The sequence below is a fragment of the Podarcis pityusensis genome, assembly GCF_964106645.2.
Source record: "Podarcis pityusensis genome assembly, chromosome: 16".
Lineage (NCBI taxonomy): Eukaryota > Metazoa > Chordata > Lepidosauria > Squamata > Lacertidae > Podarcis > Podarcis pityusensis.
The window spans coordinates 40,715,508-40,732,576 of record NC_138041.1 but is presented as its reverse complement, the minus strand read 5'-3'; the positions used below and the strand labels follow the sequence as shown (position 1 = coordinate 40,732,576).

Below are 17,069 nucleotides of genomic sequence, written 5' to 3'. Positions count from 1 at the left end.
ACATGGCTTTGGGCTTCCCTGTGGCATTCTGGGGTGTGACACTTTCAACCTGAGCCAGCAGTGATTTTTCAAAAGTATGCAACAGATCCATGAAGGATAAAGCAATTGATAGAACTGTTGACTGTGCTAGAAGGATAGTCTTGTATCTTAGGTATGCCAAGTTCTGAAAGCCCTTTTGGATCAGGCCAAAGGCCCACGTAGTCCAGTGTCCTGTTCTCACAGTGACCAACAGATTTATGAGTTCTGGCCTTTCTGTTGTTGCTGCTGAAGAACAACAGTCTTTTTCTCACATTTGAGATGGAAGGAGCAGAACAGAGGCTGTTTCTCTCCCTTCCAGAAGCAGTTTCATGATCTTCCTCACTCTTCCAGTGTCTGCTTTCTCTCCCCTCCCCGATATCTCAGATTGTGTCTTGCATGGAGACTCTGAGGTCACAGAGTTTACAAATAGGGAGCTTGAGGATCAGAGTCCCAGAAGCAGAGCACAGGAAGAACCTGCCTCCACTGCCCCCAGCCTTGCCTCCCGGAGTGCCATGACCCAACCCCTGCCTTGCTAGCCCTCCCTTCATAGGAAGCCTGAGCCCCAGGGTGGAGTCTCCGTAGGAAGGTGGCAGCCAACGCACTTCTACTCAGAGTAGGTCTATGAATGAGTAATGAATGAGGCCACTCCGAGTAAAACCTTGTTGGATGCCTTCCAGAAAGTTTCCTTTTGTGTCCTGGCTTCCCTGTGCAAGTGGGGTCACTTCCCCTAAGAGGAAAGGGAGCCTGTGATTTAGAGAGGACTTGGTTTGGGATTTAAATGGTGAAGTTGGTTATTCTGCCTTTTTAAGATTGGGAGCTTTATTTGCTAGAAGGACAAAAGAGAGGAAGTTTCTCCCCTCTGAATCACTAAGCCGCTTTGTCTTGGGGTGGGGGGACTGTTCTGCACTCTTCCTCCCAGTCACGTTGGGCCTGCTCTGTAACAGTAGCCCCACTTAAGTTGTGCGGTCCTTTTAGAAGTTATTTTAAACCCATGGGAGTGTGTGCAGATACTGTGACCTTGGATAAAGGCAGCAGCAGCCCCCTTTGAGCCAGGCTGTTTCAGACATCTGGGAAGATCTCTGCCCACCCTCACTCATTTATTTCAATGATTTTATTTAAAGGCAAAAGCTTGGTGGTTTAAACGGCTGGCTGATCCTTCACCCCCAATTTGGCTTTGCTCTGCTTCTTGGAGATGGACTGAAGAAGGAAGAGGAACTCTCTCCTAGTTTAGCTGCTGAGATGGCAACAGAGCAGCCTATAAATTGGTGGCTTGGGGGAAGCTGAAGCAGGAACATCCATGTGTGTGGTGGGGGGCTGGAGGAGGCTGAAGCACAGGAGGTTAAAGATGTCTGTTCCAAATACAGTTGACGAGAGACACTGTACTGTAAGTGTTCGTACGCGAATGCCTCACTCTCTACGTCAGCAAAGGCGTTGAGTCCAACAAGCTAGAAATTCCCAAAGGGTCAGACACCCCCACTAATCCCCAAGAGTAATTTAGTACTGGCAATGTGCTATCATGCCCCTGACCCAAATGCTCAGGAGAGGATGGATTTTGGAGCCTAAAAACAAGGAGGCACCCAAAGACAGAAGTGCTACATGGTAGTGGATGACTCCAGTTATCCCCTCCTAGGCAGGTCCCATAGAATCATAGATTTGTGAAGTTGGAACAGGCCCTCAGGGTCATCTAGTCCAACCCCCTGCAATGCAGGAATCTCAACTAGATAGTACATGGCAGACTTTTGATTCATATTCTTTTTCACAGTTTGTTTATATTCAGCATGAGACACTATTGTCCTAGACATGGGGGGGGGGGGGGAGAAAAGGGAGGAGGGAGAGGGTTGGGGAGGAATAATGATTTTTTTCATTCACTTGCATAGTGTTTGTGCAGGGTTTTTGTGTCACCATCTCGTGGGTATGCCCTTTATTTACCATATATAGTTATTTGTTTTTATTTGCATTGTGTGAGAGAGAGGGGTCCAGAGCTTGGTTAGTTGCGTTCAGTTGATTGCAGTGTGGCTTATCAGGGGGAGGGGCAGTAGGTTGTGGGGTCAGGTTAACCACATTGATTTGTGTGCTGTTGTGGGGGATAGTTCGTTGTCTTGTTGTGCTGTGCATGTGATGAAGGGGAACTCCTTTGCTTGTTCCTGTGCTAGTTGTAAGTTTGTCGGCTAACTTTTCTAATTGGGCTGTTTCATGTATATTTTGGTACCAGCGGTCCGTGTTCACTCCTAATAGGTTCTTCCCGTGTCTAGTTACAATATTTCTAGCTGCTGAGAGCAAGTGACATGAGTTCCTTGTCATGTGCATGTGTGTTGTTGACCTGGAATATGTTTAATAGGGCTAGTTCTGGAGTTGCTTCTATTACCTGTTTTGTTATTTTGGAGATTTCCTGCGGCAGTGATATCCAAAAGGATTGAACCTTGGGGCATTCCCACCACAAGTGGAGGTATGTGCCTATGTAGGTGCAGCCTCTCCAGCATTTAGATGAGGTTCCTGGGTGTACCAGCACCAGCTTACATGATGTTAGGTACCTTCTATAGATAAGTTTCAGAGTGATAGTCTACCACCTTCTGAGGGAGTCTGTTCCACTGTCAAGCAACCCTTACTGTGAGAAAGTTCTTCCTGATGTTTAGTTAGAATCTCCTTTCTTGTAACTTGAAACCATAGGTCCTAGACTCTGGAGCAGGAGGAAACTATGTAGCTTATTCCGTTTATAGATATCTGAAAATGGCTGTCACATCTCACCTTAGTCTCCTCTTTTCCATGCTAAACATACCCAACTCCCTCAACCGTTCCTCACAAGGCTTGGTTTCCAGACCCTTTATCATTTTGTTTACCTTGCTCTGCACATGTTCCAGCTGGTCAATTCTGCTCAGAACTGGACACAGGATTTCAGGTGTGGTCTGACCAAGGCAGAATAGAGTGGGATTATAAATTCCCTTGATTGGGACACTATACTTCTGTTAATGCAGCTTAGAATAGCATTAACATTTTTTGCTGCTCCACACTGTTGACTTATGTTCCACTTGTGGTTCACCAAGACTCCTAGATCCTTTTCACATATACTGCTAGTAAGCCAGGTGTCCCCCACCTTATATTTGTGCATCTGGTTCTTCCTGCCTAAGTGCAGCACCTTACATATGTCCCTATTGAAATTCACTTTGTCAGTTTGGGCCCAGTTCTCCAATCTGTTAAGGTCACATTGAATCCCGATTCTGACTTCAGGGGCATTGGCTTCCTCAATGATGAGTTGATAAGTATCTCCTCAGTTCCTTTGTCCAAGTCATTTATAAAACACTGAACAACAACAGGCCCAGTACATGCGTGTTCCGGTCACAACAAGCAGGTAAAATTTCTAGATGTATTGAATGCCCTAGAATAGCTGGCAGTGGAACAGACCAGCTGGTCACTCCCCTGGATCCAAATGGAGCCTTGAAAATTATTCTAAGGTGCTCAAGTGTCCTCTGATGAAACATAAAATTCTGCCCACACGAGGAAATAAAGTTGCCAGGAGAGCATGTTGAAGGCTACTTTCCGTGTAATGTCTGTGAAGAAATGCAGGTGACGTAAAAGCTGTGTTTGGGGAGGCAGCAGATTCTTGCAGGAAATGAACCTGACCGCAAACACAAGAATGTGCCATTTCTGTGCCCCTTCACCACCCAGGAACTCCAAGCAGGCAGTGAGGGGTATAGGAAGATCCTTTGGGAATGCTGATGGGGAAAATGATGGCTCCGTCTGCTGCACCATTTATGCAGTTGTACACCTTACCTTTGGATAACGCAAACAAGGCTGCTTCAGAGCATGAGGAAGAGGCAAGCAAAGTCAGGCAAGCGCTTGATGTCTCTTCTTAAAGGGAAGAAACAGCAATATGGTTTTGCTTTAAAAAGAGGCAGCCGTAGGAAAGGAGAGATGGTTGGGGACCATCCCAAGAATGAAACAATAATGAGAGTGCACCCAATTAAATGAAAACTCTGCTTGCACTGCACCTAACCAATGCCTAGAGTTCATGGCCACAAGCTTTGATTCAGCAGGTTCAGAGAAATGAGAGATGTTGCTCTTTCTGTGGCTGTTAGCAAACCACTTTGAGACATCTCCCCTTTTGCCTTGGCCATTTGCCGGCTGGGAGGAATGGGGATGTTCCCTCTGAAGGGATATCTGCTTTGGCAGCATTTCATTTTGTGGCATTTTGCTTCAACTGCTTTGTCCTAGAACAGTCCCATGTACAGACACCCACAAAGACTTATGCAGTTTTCAGTATTAATGCTGTTCATCTCCCTTCAGTCTCAAGGGCATTGGGACTTTGCAAATATGTCCCAGCTGGAGACACGACTTCTGGATTTTCTCTTGGTCACAGCATTGGTAGGAGCAGGTTGAGAGGCCTGTCTGGAGTTGTGCTCAGCAATATCTTTAGGACCATTCTATGGGAACCTGAGGATGTGTTGATGGGCACGGATGTTGGTGACCTCACAATGGAAAGCAAATGAGATGAACCTGTTCATCTGCTTCATGGTGTCCTTTCCCTTCCTCCTCTTCTAGATGCATCCCTTGGGACTCTGCAATAGCAATGATGAAGAGGATTTGTACGAATATGGCTGGGTTGGAGTGGTGAAGCTGGAGCAGCCGGAGGTGGAACCCAAGCCCTGCCTGACAGTCTTGGGCAAGGTAAGAAGACCCTCCCTGAGGGTGCAGAGGGCCATGCCCTTGCCCCATGCCACACCATGCTGCCAGGAGACTTGTTTGGCGGGCCTCTTCATTGTGCTGGTTGACTCCCAGGTAGATGTGGGTTGGTAGAGCACACACCCGATCCTGGCAGGGGTGGGTGTTGTTGCTGCCAGAAGTTTACTCCTTGATGCCCCTTCTCCAAAACGTGCTTCCAGGCTGCCATGATCTCTTGGTGTGCTGCTGGATCTCCATCACGGAGACTTGATCCTGCACCAGTTGCTGCAAAGCCAAGTAAACAATAGGAGATTTGGTGTGCACTGCACAGTCCAAATGGGCAATGAATGTTCACCCAGAAGGTGCAGATTCAGGGCTTTTATGCTGGATGGTTTAGGGCTGCCACATTGGAATCTGTTTCCCTTCCTTCCCAAGAACATCCTTTCCTTCAGACTCAGAGTGAACCCTCACTCCCACCAGATGCTGGGTGTCTGTCTAAAGCCAGGTCTGTTGCAAGGCACTAAGTGCCCCAGCCCACTGCTGCTCTTAATAATGTCCCTCCTGGGCCCTCCGCTCCCCTCCCCATTGACAGCGTAGAGCTCCTTCTGCCTTGGTCAGGCAGAGGCACCTGAGAGTCTCCCTCCACTGGAGAATGACCCTAGTCCATGAATGACTCTTCCTTGCCAGAGAGGCTGTTCAGCTTTCCGTTTCCATCTCCTGATGTTGCTCTTGCCAAACTTAGAAGCTGGCATATTTCCAACTCTAAGTCTGTGTTTTGTGGCAAAGGTCAAGCTGGATGCATTCCAAGGTGGCCCCTTTTGGGGAGACAACCGCAGGCGTCACTGCAAGGGAGCCATCGCTGCCCCCCCCAGCCTCAGCTGTGGCTGCAAATGGCTGCTGGCAGACCAAGAGCTGTGGTGGTCAGTGAGGCTGAGGCCAGGACAGCCTTTGGGAGCAGCACCAGGCAAAGAACAGCCCTGGGATGGTGCGGGGCAGGGAGTGGCAGTCTTGACTCTTGCCAGAGGGCCATTGGCAGGGCTGAGGCATACCCTTTTTTAAAAAAGGGAAAAAAGAATGCTTATGAGGTTCCTACCCACCTGGAAAAGTGTGAGAAGTTGATACTGGTTTTTCTTAGCACTGTGCAATGGGCAGCTGAGCCAGAAGGGCTTGAGTTGTGGTCCTGTTGGGTATTTTCACTTAACCCAGGTGGGGGCAGATGTTCTTCCAAGCAGGTTGTTGTTCCCCTGGAGAATGTGGGCACCCTCACCCAGCAGCTCTCCAGGGAGCAAGGGCCCCCAGGGAATACCTGCATTAGTTCAGTGATTCCTCACCCCCCCCCCCCCACACTGTTCATACATACACACACAGTTCATTTTGGCAGACTGGTGTCCACTGATGGAAGAAGCTGCCTTACTGTCTGACTTCTAAAGTGGAGGACTTACCCCCCACAGCAGTGAAGAGTACTGGGTGGATACCTTTGCTGCATCAGACTGATGTTCCTTTTGGGCAAAGTACCGTTCCTCGTGAGGCTGACCAGGCCTAGTTGGGGGTAAGGACACCAAGAGAGCATGCAGGGAGCGCCCTGGCTTCCAGCTGCTAAGGGCCCTGCTCCTTTCCAGGGTGAGGAATAGGATTCCCCTAGGGCAGGACTGAGGAACCTGTGGGGGCCTTCCAGGTGCTGCTGTGCTCCCATCAGCCCTGACCATTGGCCATGGGGGCTGTCGGGAGTTGTAGTTCAGCAGCATGAGGAGGCCAAGAGGGCATTCCTGTGATAAAGGCAGGTGGCTGACGGTGGCTGGTTGTGAGGTCAGAAGAAGCTGTTAGGACAACTGTGAAGTGGCACTATCCATCTCCTTGCTTTTATTTCTGGGATGGGTGCAGAGGAGGGCAACCAAGATGAAGCCTTATGAGGAACGGTTGAAGAATGAAGTATGGGTATGTTGAGCCTGGAAAAGAGGAGACTGGGAGGAGATATGCTAGCCATCTTCAGAGATCTCAAGGGCTGTCACCGGGCCATTTGTCAAGGATGCTTTAGTTGAGATTCCTGCACTTCAGGGGGGGTCAGACTAGATGACCCTTGGGATCCCTTCCAGCTGTACAGTTCTATGATTCTGTGATTTTGTGTTTGTGCTCGGGTGCTACCTTGAGCCTGAAGCATTGTGCAAGAAAGGCAGTGGTGCTATTGCTGCTTTTCTATAGGGAATAGAAGATCCCATCCTCTCTGCCCCCCATGCTCTGACTCCTCTGTTGAACTGGGTATTAACGCCCAACTCTTCATTTCCAAGTGGGCGCAGCAAGACAAGCATCCTCCCCTTTCTTTCTGGTGCCTGTACCCTGCCCTCCTCTCTGAGGACTTGGCTCTGTTGGTGCTGTGGCAGGTGGGGGTGTTTGGGTGTTGCCCCCTTGACTGATCAAGGCATCTTGAGGGCTGTTCTTGACTGATCCGATGATCTTCTGAATAGAATGGCCAGTCTGGGGGCAGAGAGGGGAGAAGAGTCGAGAAGCCCTGGCCTCATCTGGACAAGATTTTCCTTCCTGAAGGCCAGCTTGATTCTGCTAGGTTAATCCTGCCCCCTTCCTTCGGAGGTGGGGGGAGGAGGTTGCTTTGAGCCATGGTGGCGCACAGGCTGCTGTTTCTGCTGCTGCTGCTGCTGCTGGTTCCCAGGCTGGGAACCCACTGAGCCTGTTTCCATGGCCACCACAAAAAGTGCCTGATGCCGGCTGCTTCAAAGAGACACCCACCCCTGCCACCAGGCCTTCGTGTTGTGGGGAAAAGGAGCAGAGGCTGCCTCTCTGGAGTTGTCAACACCAGGTTGCTCCATATCAGCCCTTCCTTTTCCTGGAGATTTTGGCGAAAGGACTGGGAGGCTGGCCAAAACCTCTCCATCGAGGAAACGGCTTTGAGGATCCTTAGCTGAAGAAATTCTTCCCAGATTTTGTGAGTCAGAAATACCTGACCTTGTCTGTGGAGAGATGCTTCTCTGCATTAGCAGTGACCCCCCCACACACACACTGGGGTGGGGTGGGATTTTGGCTCGTTTTGGCTAACAAGATTTGCAACTTTCACTCAAGTTGGGCTTCTTGGAAAGTGAGCAATATGGCCAATGTTTAAAAAGGAATCAGGGGTGGGGAGTGAGGAAGCATGTGAGTTCTTCTGGGCAATAAATAAGTGGGAAGCATGATCAAGGAGAATTTGTAAGTGTTATGAATAAGCAAATGATAGCAAGGCGGTCAATGACTTCTAGTCACAATGGCTGTGTTCTACCTCCACTGTCAGGAGGCTGCAGGTCTCTGAATACACGCTGGGAATTGCGGGGTGTGTGTGTGTGGGGGGGGCTTTTATTGGAGCATCTTGTTGGCCAGCGTGAGAAGAGGATGCTGGACCAGATGAGCTTCCTTGGGCCTGATCCAGCTGCTAGGCTCTTAGGTTCTTTAAGAGGGTTTGCAAGCCTCTGGACAAGGGTGTAGGTACTGGGTACCCCCCTTTGTTTCCCCTGCCCCATTTATTTCCCCTTTCCACATCCAGCATTGGCGGGGGGGATAAGAGGCGTTGTTATCCACCCTGCTTCTTTGTACACATAGAACACAAAGGGCTTTCAAAGCCTTCCCATGTGTCTCCTTTGCTTCTCTGATGTTGGAGGTGGAAATGGAAAAAATGGGTGGAAATAGGGGCAGCTTCAAAGAGCAGCCCAGGGAGGGAGAAGTGGTCCCCCCCCCCCTTTGAGCAAGGGGTGCCGGTTGATAGACAGTGGGAAGCATGCCTTGCTCCAGCAAAGGAGCAGTCAGGAGTCCGCTCCTTTAAAGTCCCACCTCCAGCCCACGATGCCATGTATGACTTCATGTGTAGAATAATAATAATAATAATAATAATAATAATAATAATAAATTATTTATACCCCGCCCATCTGGCTGGGTTTCCCCAGCCACTCTGGGCGGCTTCCAACAGAATATTAAAATACAATAGTCTATTAAACATTAAAAGCTTCCCTAAACAGGGCTGCCTTCAGATGTCTTCTAAAAGTCCGATAGTTGTTTTTCTCTTTGACATCTGGTGGAGAGGCCTAGTGGGCCAAATTTAGCCATTGGGCCAGAGGTTCCCCACCCCTGAAATGAACCATAACATCTGGTTCCACATGGCCAACTTGGGAGCTTTCAGTCAAAGTGTCCAGAGTGGCCGAGGGAATCGCCGGTGTTCTTGGATTCCAGAGCAGAGCTGAGGTGCAATTCCAAACTAAACACGAGCTACCTGTAAAGTCGAAAAGGAAACCCCTCCCCTCCCTCCTGGTTCCTCCTTTGCAAGCTAAATAAATGGAAAGACCCAGCATTGGGGAAGCAATGGTGTGGGTCTCTTGCTCCCCTCTTGCCATAGTGTCAGGCATGGAGGAATATTAGGAGTTCCAGGGGGCTTCTGGACAAGCTGCTCTGTTTGGGGTGGGAGCCGGGAACTGACTTCAAACTCTCCTCCCAAAAATGCTCTCCACGTGGGCCCTGCAATATGACTGGTGCCAAAGCCTGCAACCCGCCCTGAGACTATGGCATTGGCCTGCTTGTCTGCAAGGGACTAATGAGCCTGCCTGCCTGTTTATTGGCAGTGGTTAACCTCTCGCAAGTTAGCGCTCCCTCGCAAGCCATGGCCGCAACCGCCAGCACCGCAGTGTCCGTGGTGAGGGGGCTGGGTGCCAGGCAAATAGGCATGGCTGGCAGAGAGGGCAGAGGAGAGAATGCCCACGCTGGAGAGCATGCAGGAGAAAGTGGGTCTGGCTTTCCTAGTCAAGCTTTTTATTCCTGCAATGCAAGGCCAGGGGGAACAACCCGCAGGCCCTTTGCCTCTCTGTCTCTCTGTCACCAGAAACATTTGCTTGGAGCAGGCTTCCCAAAAGGAGCCGACCTGCTGGGAGACGTTCTCCAAGCAATGCCTTCCATCTCAGCTGGTCTGCTGTGGAGCGGCTTTGGCAAACAAGACCCCTAATCAGAGGTGGAAGGGTTTCTGTTTTTGTTTTTCTGTAATCCTTATCCCAAGGCTTCTGCAATGCAACTCTGTTCCTCTGATTGTGTGGAGAAAAGTTTCCAGTTTTGTAATAACTCTTCCTTTTGAAATGAAGCAACATGTGAATTTGGGACGCAGAGTGGCGTGGCCTCCACAAGAGCCATCCAGGGAGCAGGAGCAGCTCTGCAAGAACCCCACAGAGCCAGGCTGGGCACAGAGCAGCTTTCCCAGGCGATAGGGAAGGGAAGATGTTTCTCGGGGACCAAAGCAGCAGCTGGGGAGGAAAGGGGCTGTGCTGCCTATGGTGTGTTGCTCGGGGGGGGGGGCAGTAATTGAGAGAAGGAGGCTTCCCCTGGCTAACAGAATGATAAGGCATGCATTATTCCTTGGCATGAAGGAATCTCTTGATGATGATGATGATGATGATGATGATGATAATAATAATAATAATAATATATCCCGCCCTCCCCAGCCAAAGCCGGGCTCAGAGCGGCTAACAACAGTAAAATAAATACAACATTCTAAAATCATTTCATTATAAAATTAATTCAAATCAGATTAATGGCAACCATTGGGCTAGGGTTCTGTGAGGATTACCAAAGGAGGGGGTCAGGCTCTGCCCTGGCCAAAGGCCTGGTGGAACAGCTCTGTCTTGCAGGCCCTGCAGAAAGATGTCAAGTCCCGCAGGGCCCTAGTCTCTTGTGAAAGAGTGTTCCACCAGATTGGAGCCACTGCTGAAAAAGCCCTGGCTCTGGTTGAGGCCAGCCTAACCTCTCTGTGGCCCGGGACCTCCAAGATGTTTTTGTTTGAAGACCATAAGGTCCTCCGTGGGACATACCAGGAGAGGCGGTCCTGTAGGTACGAGGGTCCTAGGCCGTATAGGGCTTTAAAGGTTAAAACCAGCACCTTCAACCTGATCCTGTACTCCACCGGGAGCCAGTGCAGCTGGTATAGCACCGGGTGAATGTGATCTTGCAGCGAGGACCCCGTAAGGAGTCTCGCCGCAGCATTCTGCACCCGCTGGAGTTTCTGGGTCAGTCTCAAGGGCAGCCCCACGTAGAGTGAGTTACAATAATCCAGTCTGGAGCTGACCATCGCGTGGATCACATTCACTGCACGTCTTCCTGGGTACTGTGGTAGACCTTTGCAAGTTATTAATGGTGCCAGTGCAATTTCTGGTCCCTCTCTTTTGAGGTCCTGATCCTGCAGTGGTGGTGGAAGGGTGTTGCAATGCTGCAGTTGCACAGAACGTGGCTGCAGATGGTGTGGGTGGCCCTCTCTTTCTCTGTGCCCCACCCCACATCTGAGAAGTAAAAATTCCAAGCATTCAGTCATAGAAAGAAAAATGGAGCTGTTGATTTGCATCTGCCAGGTGGAATGGTTCTTGCTCTTATCCCCACCCCCATCTCTCCCAGTTGGCCGCTCTGCAATGTTAGAGGAGATGCACACCTCCTCCTCAAAGCACAGAGGGAACCAGGCAGAGGGCCTTGTTGGTGGTGGCGCCCGCCCTGTGGAATGCTCTCCCAGCAGATGTCAAACAGATAAACAGCTACGCGATTTTTAAAAGACATTTGAAGGCAGCCCTCCTTCAGGGAAGCTTCTAGTGTGTAATGTTTTGTTGTGTTTTTACTATTTTTGTTTGCCTGGAGTGGCTGGGGCAAGCTAGTCAGATGGGCGGCATGTAAATTTATTATTATTATTATTATTATTATTATTATTATTATTATTGGAGCAGCATCGTCTTTCAGGGGGCCCAGCGCTTGCCAGGAGATGAGCAGCAGAGGCACCTGCTCTGTTCAGTGTCCGCTGGTTTTCGTCAGGGTCATCTTCGCTCCCATCTGCACCTATACATTTGCAGCAGCTTCATACCACTTTAAAGCAGCCATGGCTTGTCCCAGAGAATCCTGGAAGGTGTAGTTTTCTCAGGGTGCTGAGAGCTGTTAATGTTACTGTGTGCCTGAACATGTATGTGTGTCGCCACTCGTGGTGAGATACACATACTGTCAAAGAGTTTTGGATGCTTTTGCTGGAGCTATAGCCTGCTTTCCATTTATGAACACGTGTTTTACCCTTATGCCCACAAAAAGTTATTATTACACAAAAGGAAAAGAAGGTTGTTTTTTACATGAAATGAAATTGACAAAATAGATATAGGTGTCTCCCCACTTCTGCGGGGGTTACGTTCCCAGGTACTGCACTTACATGTGAAATCACATATAGTGGGGAGCACCATCTAAAAAGCAAAACTCCACCAAAAATCTGCCGGACTCCAGCTTTCCACAGGCCTCAAAGGTTGGTGCAGAGCAGGGCCGTAGCGAGGGGGTGGCGAAGTGGGCGGCCGCCAGAGGCGCAGGCGGGAAGGGGGCGCTAAATCAAAGTCGGTGCCTTTCCTGAAACTGGCACCCCAGCGCTGCAGGAGGCTCTGGGCTGCTTCTGGCATGCTCCCAGCGCTGCTCCGGCACCATTTTCACCCTCGGGGCTGCGCCAGGGTGGTTGGCTGGTGCTGGAGGAGAGGAGGGCTCGTGCCCGGCAACCACCGCTCCATCCAGCGCTACTCAAACCCATCTGCCACCGCAACCAAGCCTGGTGGCCGCCTCTGCGCCGGCTCCGCCTCCCCACCATCATGCTTGGTTGTGCCCGTCCCGCCTTCCTGCTCTGCTCTCGGGCGCATTTGGAGCCCTGGTGACACTGGGGAGTGAGTGCGAGGCTGGGCGGGTGCAGGCGAGGGGGCGCGCAAAATCATAGGGAGAGGCAGCCCCCCCAACCACACCCCTTAATAACCCCAGACTTTGAGGGAATGGGCTGAGCCTTCGCCTTGCGCTCTCCAAAGTGCTGACTCTCCTGGGGTGGGGTGGAGCGGGGGAGGCAGTTGCAGCCCCCGCGGAGTTAGTGCGAAGTCACCGGGTGCTCCCTTACCTCCCCCGAGGAGGAAGGTGGGATCCACACGGCTGCCCCCCTCCCCGGGCGCGCACCAGGAGGGGCCCACCACCTGCCAGTCCCATCTGCTGGCAGCCGCCACCAGGGGCTGAGCCCACCATCGCCCCATGAGAAGCAGAGGAAGGCGAAAGCACAACGGGGTCAGGAAGGCGCAAACGGATGCCCCCTCTCCGGGCTCCGGATTCTCACACCCCTCGCATTTAATGTGAACTTAAAACAAGCGAGCAGCAGCCTTGCCGTTTCTCCCTTCATTTCGTAGGTGCTCTTCTGCCTTGTAGGAGGGCTGCGAAAGGGGCGCGTGGCCTGTGCGGATTGATGCCATCCTGAAGGGCTTTTGGGGTGGGGAGAGGCCCAGCCGCAACGGCAGACCCCGGAGCCTCTCTCTCCAGGGACTGCCTCTCATCCGCATGGAAGAGCCAAGTGCCGCCCGCTGCTCTGGATCACGGAAAATACGGGGAAGAGTCTTTCCCACCAGGGTAGGACATTTGAGACAGAAGGCCAGGTCACCACCACTCGGGAATAAGCAAGAGGGTCCACATAGCTTAGAAAGTTGCTTCAAGATATAAATTTTACAAATAACAACATTTTGTTTGTTTGTTTTTTAAAAAACTGTTCTCCATCAATTACCGGTACAGTGGTACCTTGGGTTAAGAACTTAATTCGTTCTGGAGGTCCGTTCTTAACCTGAAACTGCTCTTAACCTGAAGCACCACTTTAGCTAATGGGGCCTCCTGCTGCCGCCGCCACACGATTTCTGTTCTCATCCTGAGGTAAAGTTCTTAACCTGAGGTACTATTTCTGGGTTAGCGGAGTCTCTAACCTGAAGCGTCTGTAACCCGAGGTACCACTGTAATGAGAACTGAACTTTCCATTGAGAATTATCAAAGGGGTGGGGTAAAGGGTCACCACCTGTCCTATTTAATATAGGATTGTTTCTTATTTCAAAGTTGTGTCCTATGTTGATTCAATACAGGACAGTTTGCCCGGTCTTTCTCCTGTTTCTGCTCTGCTCCTGTACTCTTTTTCTCTCTCTCTTGTGTGCAAAGTTAAGGATCCTTTCTAATTGCCTGCCTCTGCTCTTACAGGAAAGACAATTTTTCCGGCTTGGCTGGAGAAACTGTCTCAGCTTTCCTTTTTTCCCTTTCCCTTTCTTTTCCTTTCCTTTCTTGTCCTTGCTCCCTCTCCTCATTTGAGCCCCAAGGAGGAGCAAACCTGGGCAAGGCTTTCATGTTGTCCCTTTCAGTTCCCTGAAGCCTTGGCTGGGTTAAGGTGACCATCTGCAGAGTTGCAGCCTGGGAGCACTGGGCCCCCTCAGGCCATTTTACATCATATTTTCTTCTTCTTTGACAATCACTCGTAGCCGAGTAAGATTGTTTTCCATAAACACGGCTTTAACACAGTAAGTGACTGTGGAGGCCAGTTCTGGATCCACACGTCCTTCCACAGTAGGGACATAGGTTTCCTGGCAGGAGTTCATCATGGTGAAGGTTTGCCAAGCGTGCCTTCCTCTTAGCACGTTTCTCCCTTGCGTCCTGCGTTCGAGCATCTTCAAAGCCCATGACACCTTTGGTCAAGGCTGTTCTCCAACTGGAGCGCTTGCAGGCCAGTGTTTCCCAATTGTCGGTGTTTATACTCCATTTTTAAAGATTTGCCTTGAGACAGTCATTAAACTTTTTGTGTTGACCACCGGCATTACACTTTCCATTTTTAAGTTTTGGTATAGGGTAGTTGCTTTGGAAGACGATCATCAGGCTTCCGCACAACATGACCAGTCCAGTGAAGTTGATGTTAAAGAATAATTGCTTTGACACTGGTGAGCTTTGCTTCTTCCAGTACACTGGCATTAGTTTACCTCTCTTCCCAAGTGATGTGTAAAACATTTTCGGAGACACCGTTGATGGAATCTTTTGAGGAGTTGGAGATGGCGTTTATAAGTAGTTCATGTTTCACAAGCATACAGTAAGGTTGGTAGTACAATAGCTTTGTAAACAAGCATTTTGGTTTCCCTGCCAATGTCCCAGTCCTCAAACACTCTGCACTCACAGAGCTTAGGCGATGCTGGATTTCGGCATCAGTGTCGGCCCTTGTGGAAAGATAACTGCCCAGGTAGGAGAAGTGATTGACATTTTCCAGCATCACACCGTTGAGTTGGATTTGTGGTGCTGAAGAGGGATTGTTTTGTGCTTGTTGGTGCAGCACTTTGGTCTTTTGGGTGCTGGGCGATAGGCCAAGCTTTTCGTAAGCTTTTGCGAAGATACTTAGGATAGATGGAGGTCATTCTCTAAGCGTGTGCACACTGCGTTGTCATCAGCACGCTGAAGCTCCATGACTGAAGTTACCTTACTCTTTGCTTTCAGCCTGCTCAGATTAAAGAGTTTTCCATTTGTTCGATACATGATTTCTACTCCAGAGGGGAGTCTCCCATCGACAAATTGTAGGATCATGGCAATGAAAACACAGTGGTACCTCGGTTTACGAACACTTCAGGTTACAGACTCCGCTTACTCGGAAGTAGCACCTCGGGTTAAGAAACTTTACCTCAGGATGAGAACAGAAATCGTGCCGTGGTGGCGCGGCAGCAGCGGAAGGCCCCATTAGCTAAAGTCATACGTCAGATTAAGAATGGTTTCAGGTTAAGAATGGACCTCTGGAATGAAGTAAGTTTGTAACCAGAGATACCACTGTAATGAATAGAGTTGGGGCGATAACACAACCCTGTTTAACACCTGATCCCACTGTGAATGGTTCACTTTGGGAGCCATTGTTATCTGCGATTGTTGCTGTCATATTATCATGGAGGAGCCGAATGATGTTCGCAAATTTATCTGGGCAGCCAATTTTCAGGACAGTCCACAGGGCATTACGATTTACAGTGTTGAAGGCCTTAGGTCAAAAAATTCCATATAGAGGGGTTGGTTTTGCTCTCTGCATTTTTCATGAAGTTGTCAAGCAGTGAAAATCATGTCCACTGTCCCCCTAGAAGATCTAAAACCATTTTGGGATTCAGGGCGGGTCGCCTTGTTAGGAGACGGTTTGCTAAGATCTTTGCAATAATTTTGCTGGCCGCAGCCAATAAAGAGCTGCCTCAATAGTTTCTGCAATCCGTTCTGTCATCTTTTTTAAAGAGATTGATAATTTTGGCACCCCTAAAGTTTGCTGGGATCTCCTCTCCCAGATTTTTTTTAATATGGTATTATAATGTAAAATTATCATTGTGGAACAAATCAGTTTGTATGTTATTGTTTGTATGTTTCATTTAGACCTATCTGTATTGTTTTACAACTGAATTACATTTTAAAAACCCTTTCAACTCACATCAAAATGTCATTTTCTTTGCGGAAACTTTTTATTAAGAAATAATAAATTAAATATTGGGTTTTCTGTGAAAAAATTCATTACAAGGTGAAGTGCGTGAGGAATTGAATGGGTGAAGGGGGGGTTGGAGGAGAGGCGAAAAGAAGAGCTAATTTGTCCATCGCTAGGGGGCACAATCTGTACGGTTCTGCCAGGGGCGCAAGATCTCCTAGCTATGGCTCTGGGGCAGAGGGATTGCAGTTGCAAAGGCTCCTGGGATTGCTAGCTGTTTTGCTGCTCTTTTCACGCCATTTTTGCAGTTTAAATTGATTGATTTCACTATTTCCTGGTGCCTGCGAGTTGAGTGCAGGTAAGTGGGGAGACGCCTATAAAGCTGCGTCAGACAGCAAAATTACAGTTTAAGCAGCCAGGAAATCCTACAATGTACCCACACCTTGATCTGAAGAGTGGAAGATTATTCCATTTTTTCAAAAGTCTATGAGCGTGACAGTTTTGGCAACAGAACCCACACTGCTCCTAAGTTAAGAAATGGAAAGGGAGGGGAGGAAGAGGATCCCTGTTCTTCCTTGGGATCCCTGAATGAAGGTCCTCTGTGGGTCTGGGGGAGCCAGCTGACCTTGGCCAAGGCATCCCAGTGGAGGGGGGCCTTGAGATGAGCAATTTATACAATTTCTAATAGTCCTGTTGTCTTTCCCCCAGAGTTCCTGCCCAGCTTCACCTCACTCACCTTCCAAAATTTAGTGTTTGAAATAAAATCATCCTAGAGGGCTGTGACTGAACTGGTTCTCTCTTGTCTGCTCTCTGACTTCAAGTTGTGCTAGCCATTATCTTGATGGCCCCCATTCAGGTGGTGAAGAGACTGCAGTGGCAACTAATTTTACATGTGCTGACCTTTATGCAAGGTGGAAGGAGCTCAGGATGTTTCCAGAATGCCTTCTGGACATGTTTTGAGATCAGACTTGTACTGAGGTCCTCATGGAGCTCCTCGTGGAGCGTCTCCTGTCATATTAGAGTTATGTCATTTTTCTTCCCTATGCCATGATCTATAGTAATAAACTACAGAATAAGTTCAGATTCACACACAGCCCTATTCACCTTAGTCCCCTCACAGAGCTACGGTCCCTCTTCCCAGGGCTGCTTCTTCTTGCTGTTTTGG

General features: G+C 49.4%; 1 protein-coding gene and 1 long non-coding RNA gene across 7 annotated transcripts in view; both read left to right on the top strand.

The window, feature by feature from the left end:
- The window catches only part of ZNRF3 (zinc and ring finger 3), a 256,111-nt gene that overhangs the window by 38,119 nt on the left and 200,923 nt on the right, over nt 1–17,069 (top strand). For all 6 annotated transcript variants that reach the window (XR_013980651.1, XR_013980652.1, XR_013980653.1 and 3 more), the window contains exon 2: nt 4,555–4,680. Coding sequence is in view for 2 of the 6 variants with exons in the window: in XM_080986592.1 (XP_080842718.1) it covers nt 4,555–4,680 (126 nt within the window). In the remaining 4 variants the exon portion in view is untranslated. The remainder of the gene's footprint in view (nt 1–4,554; nt 4,681–17,069) is intronic.
- Nucleotides 1–17,069, top strand: part of LOC308466090 — a 190,401-nt gene that overhangs the window by 159,545 nt on the left and 13,787 nt on the right. The window lies entirely within an intron of this gene.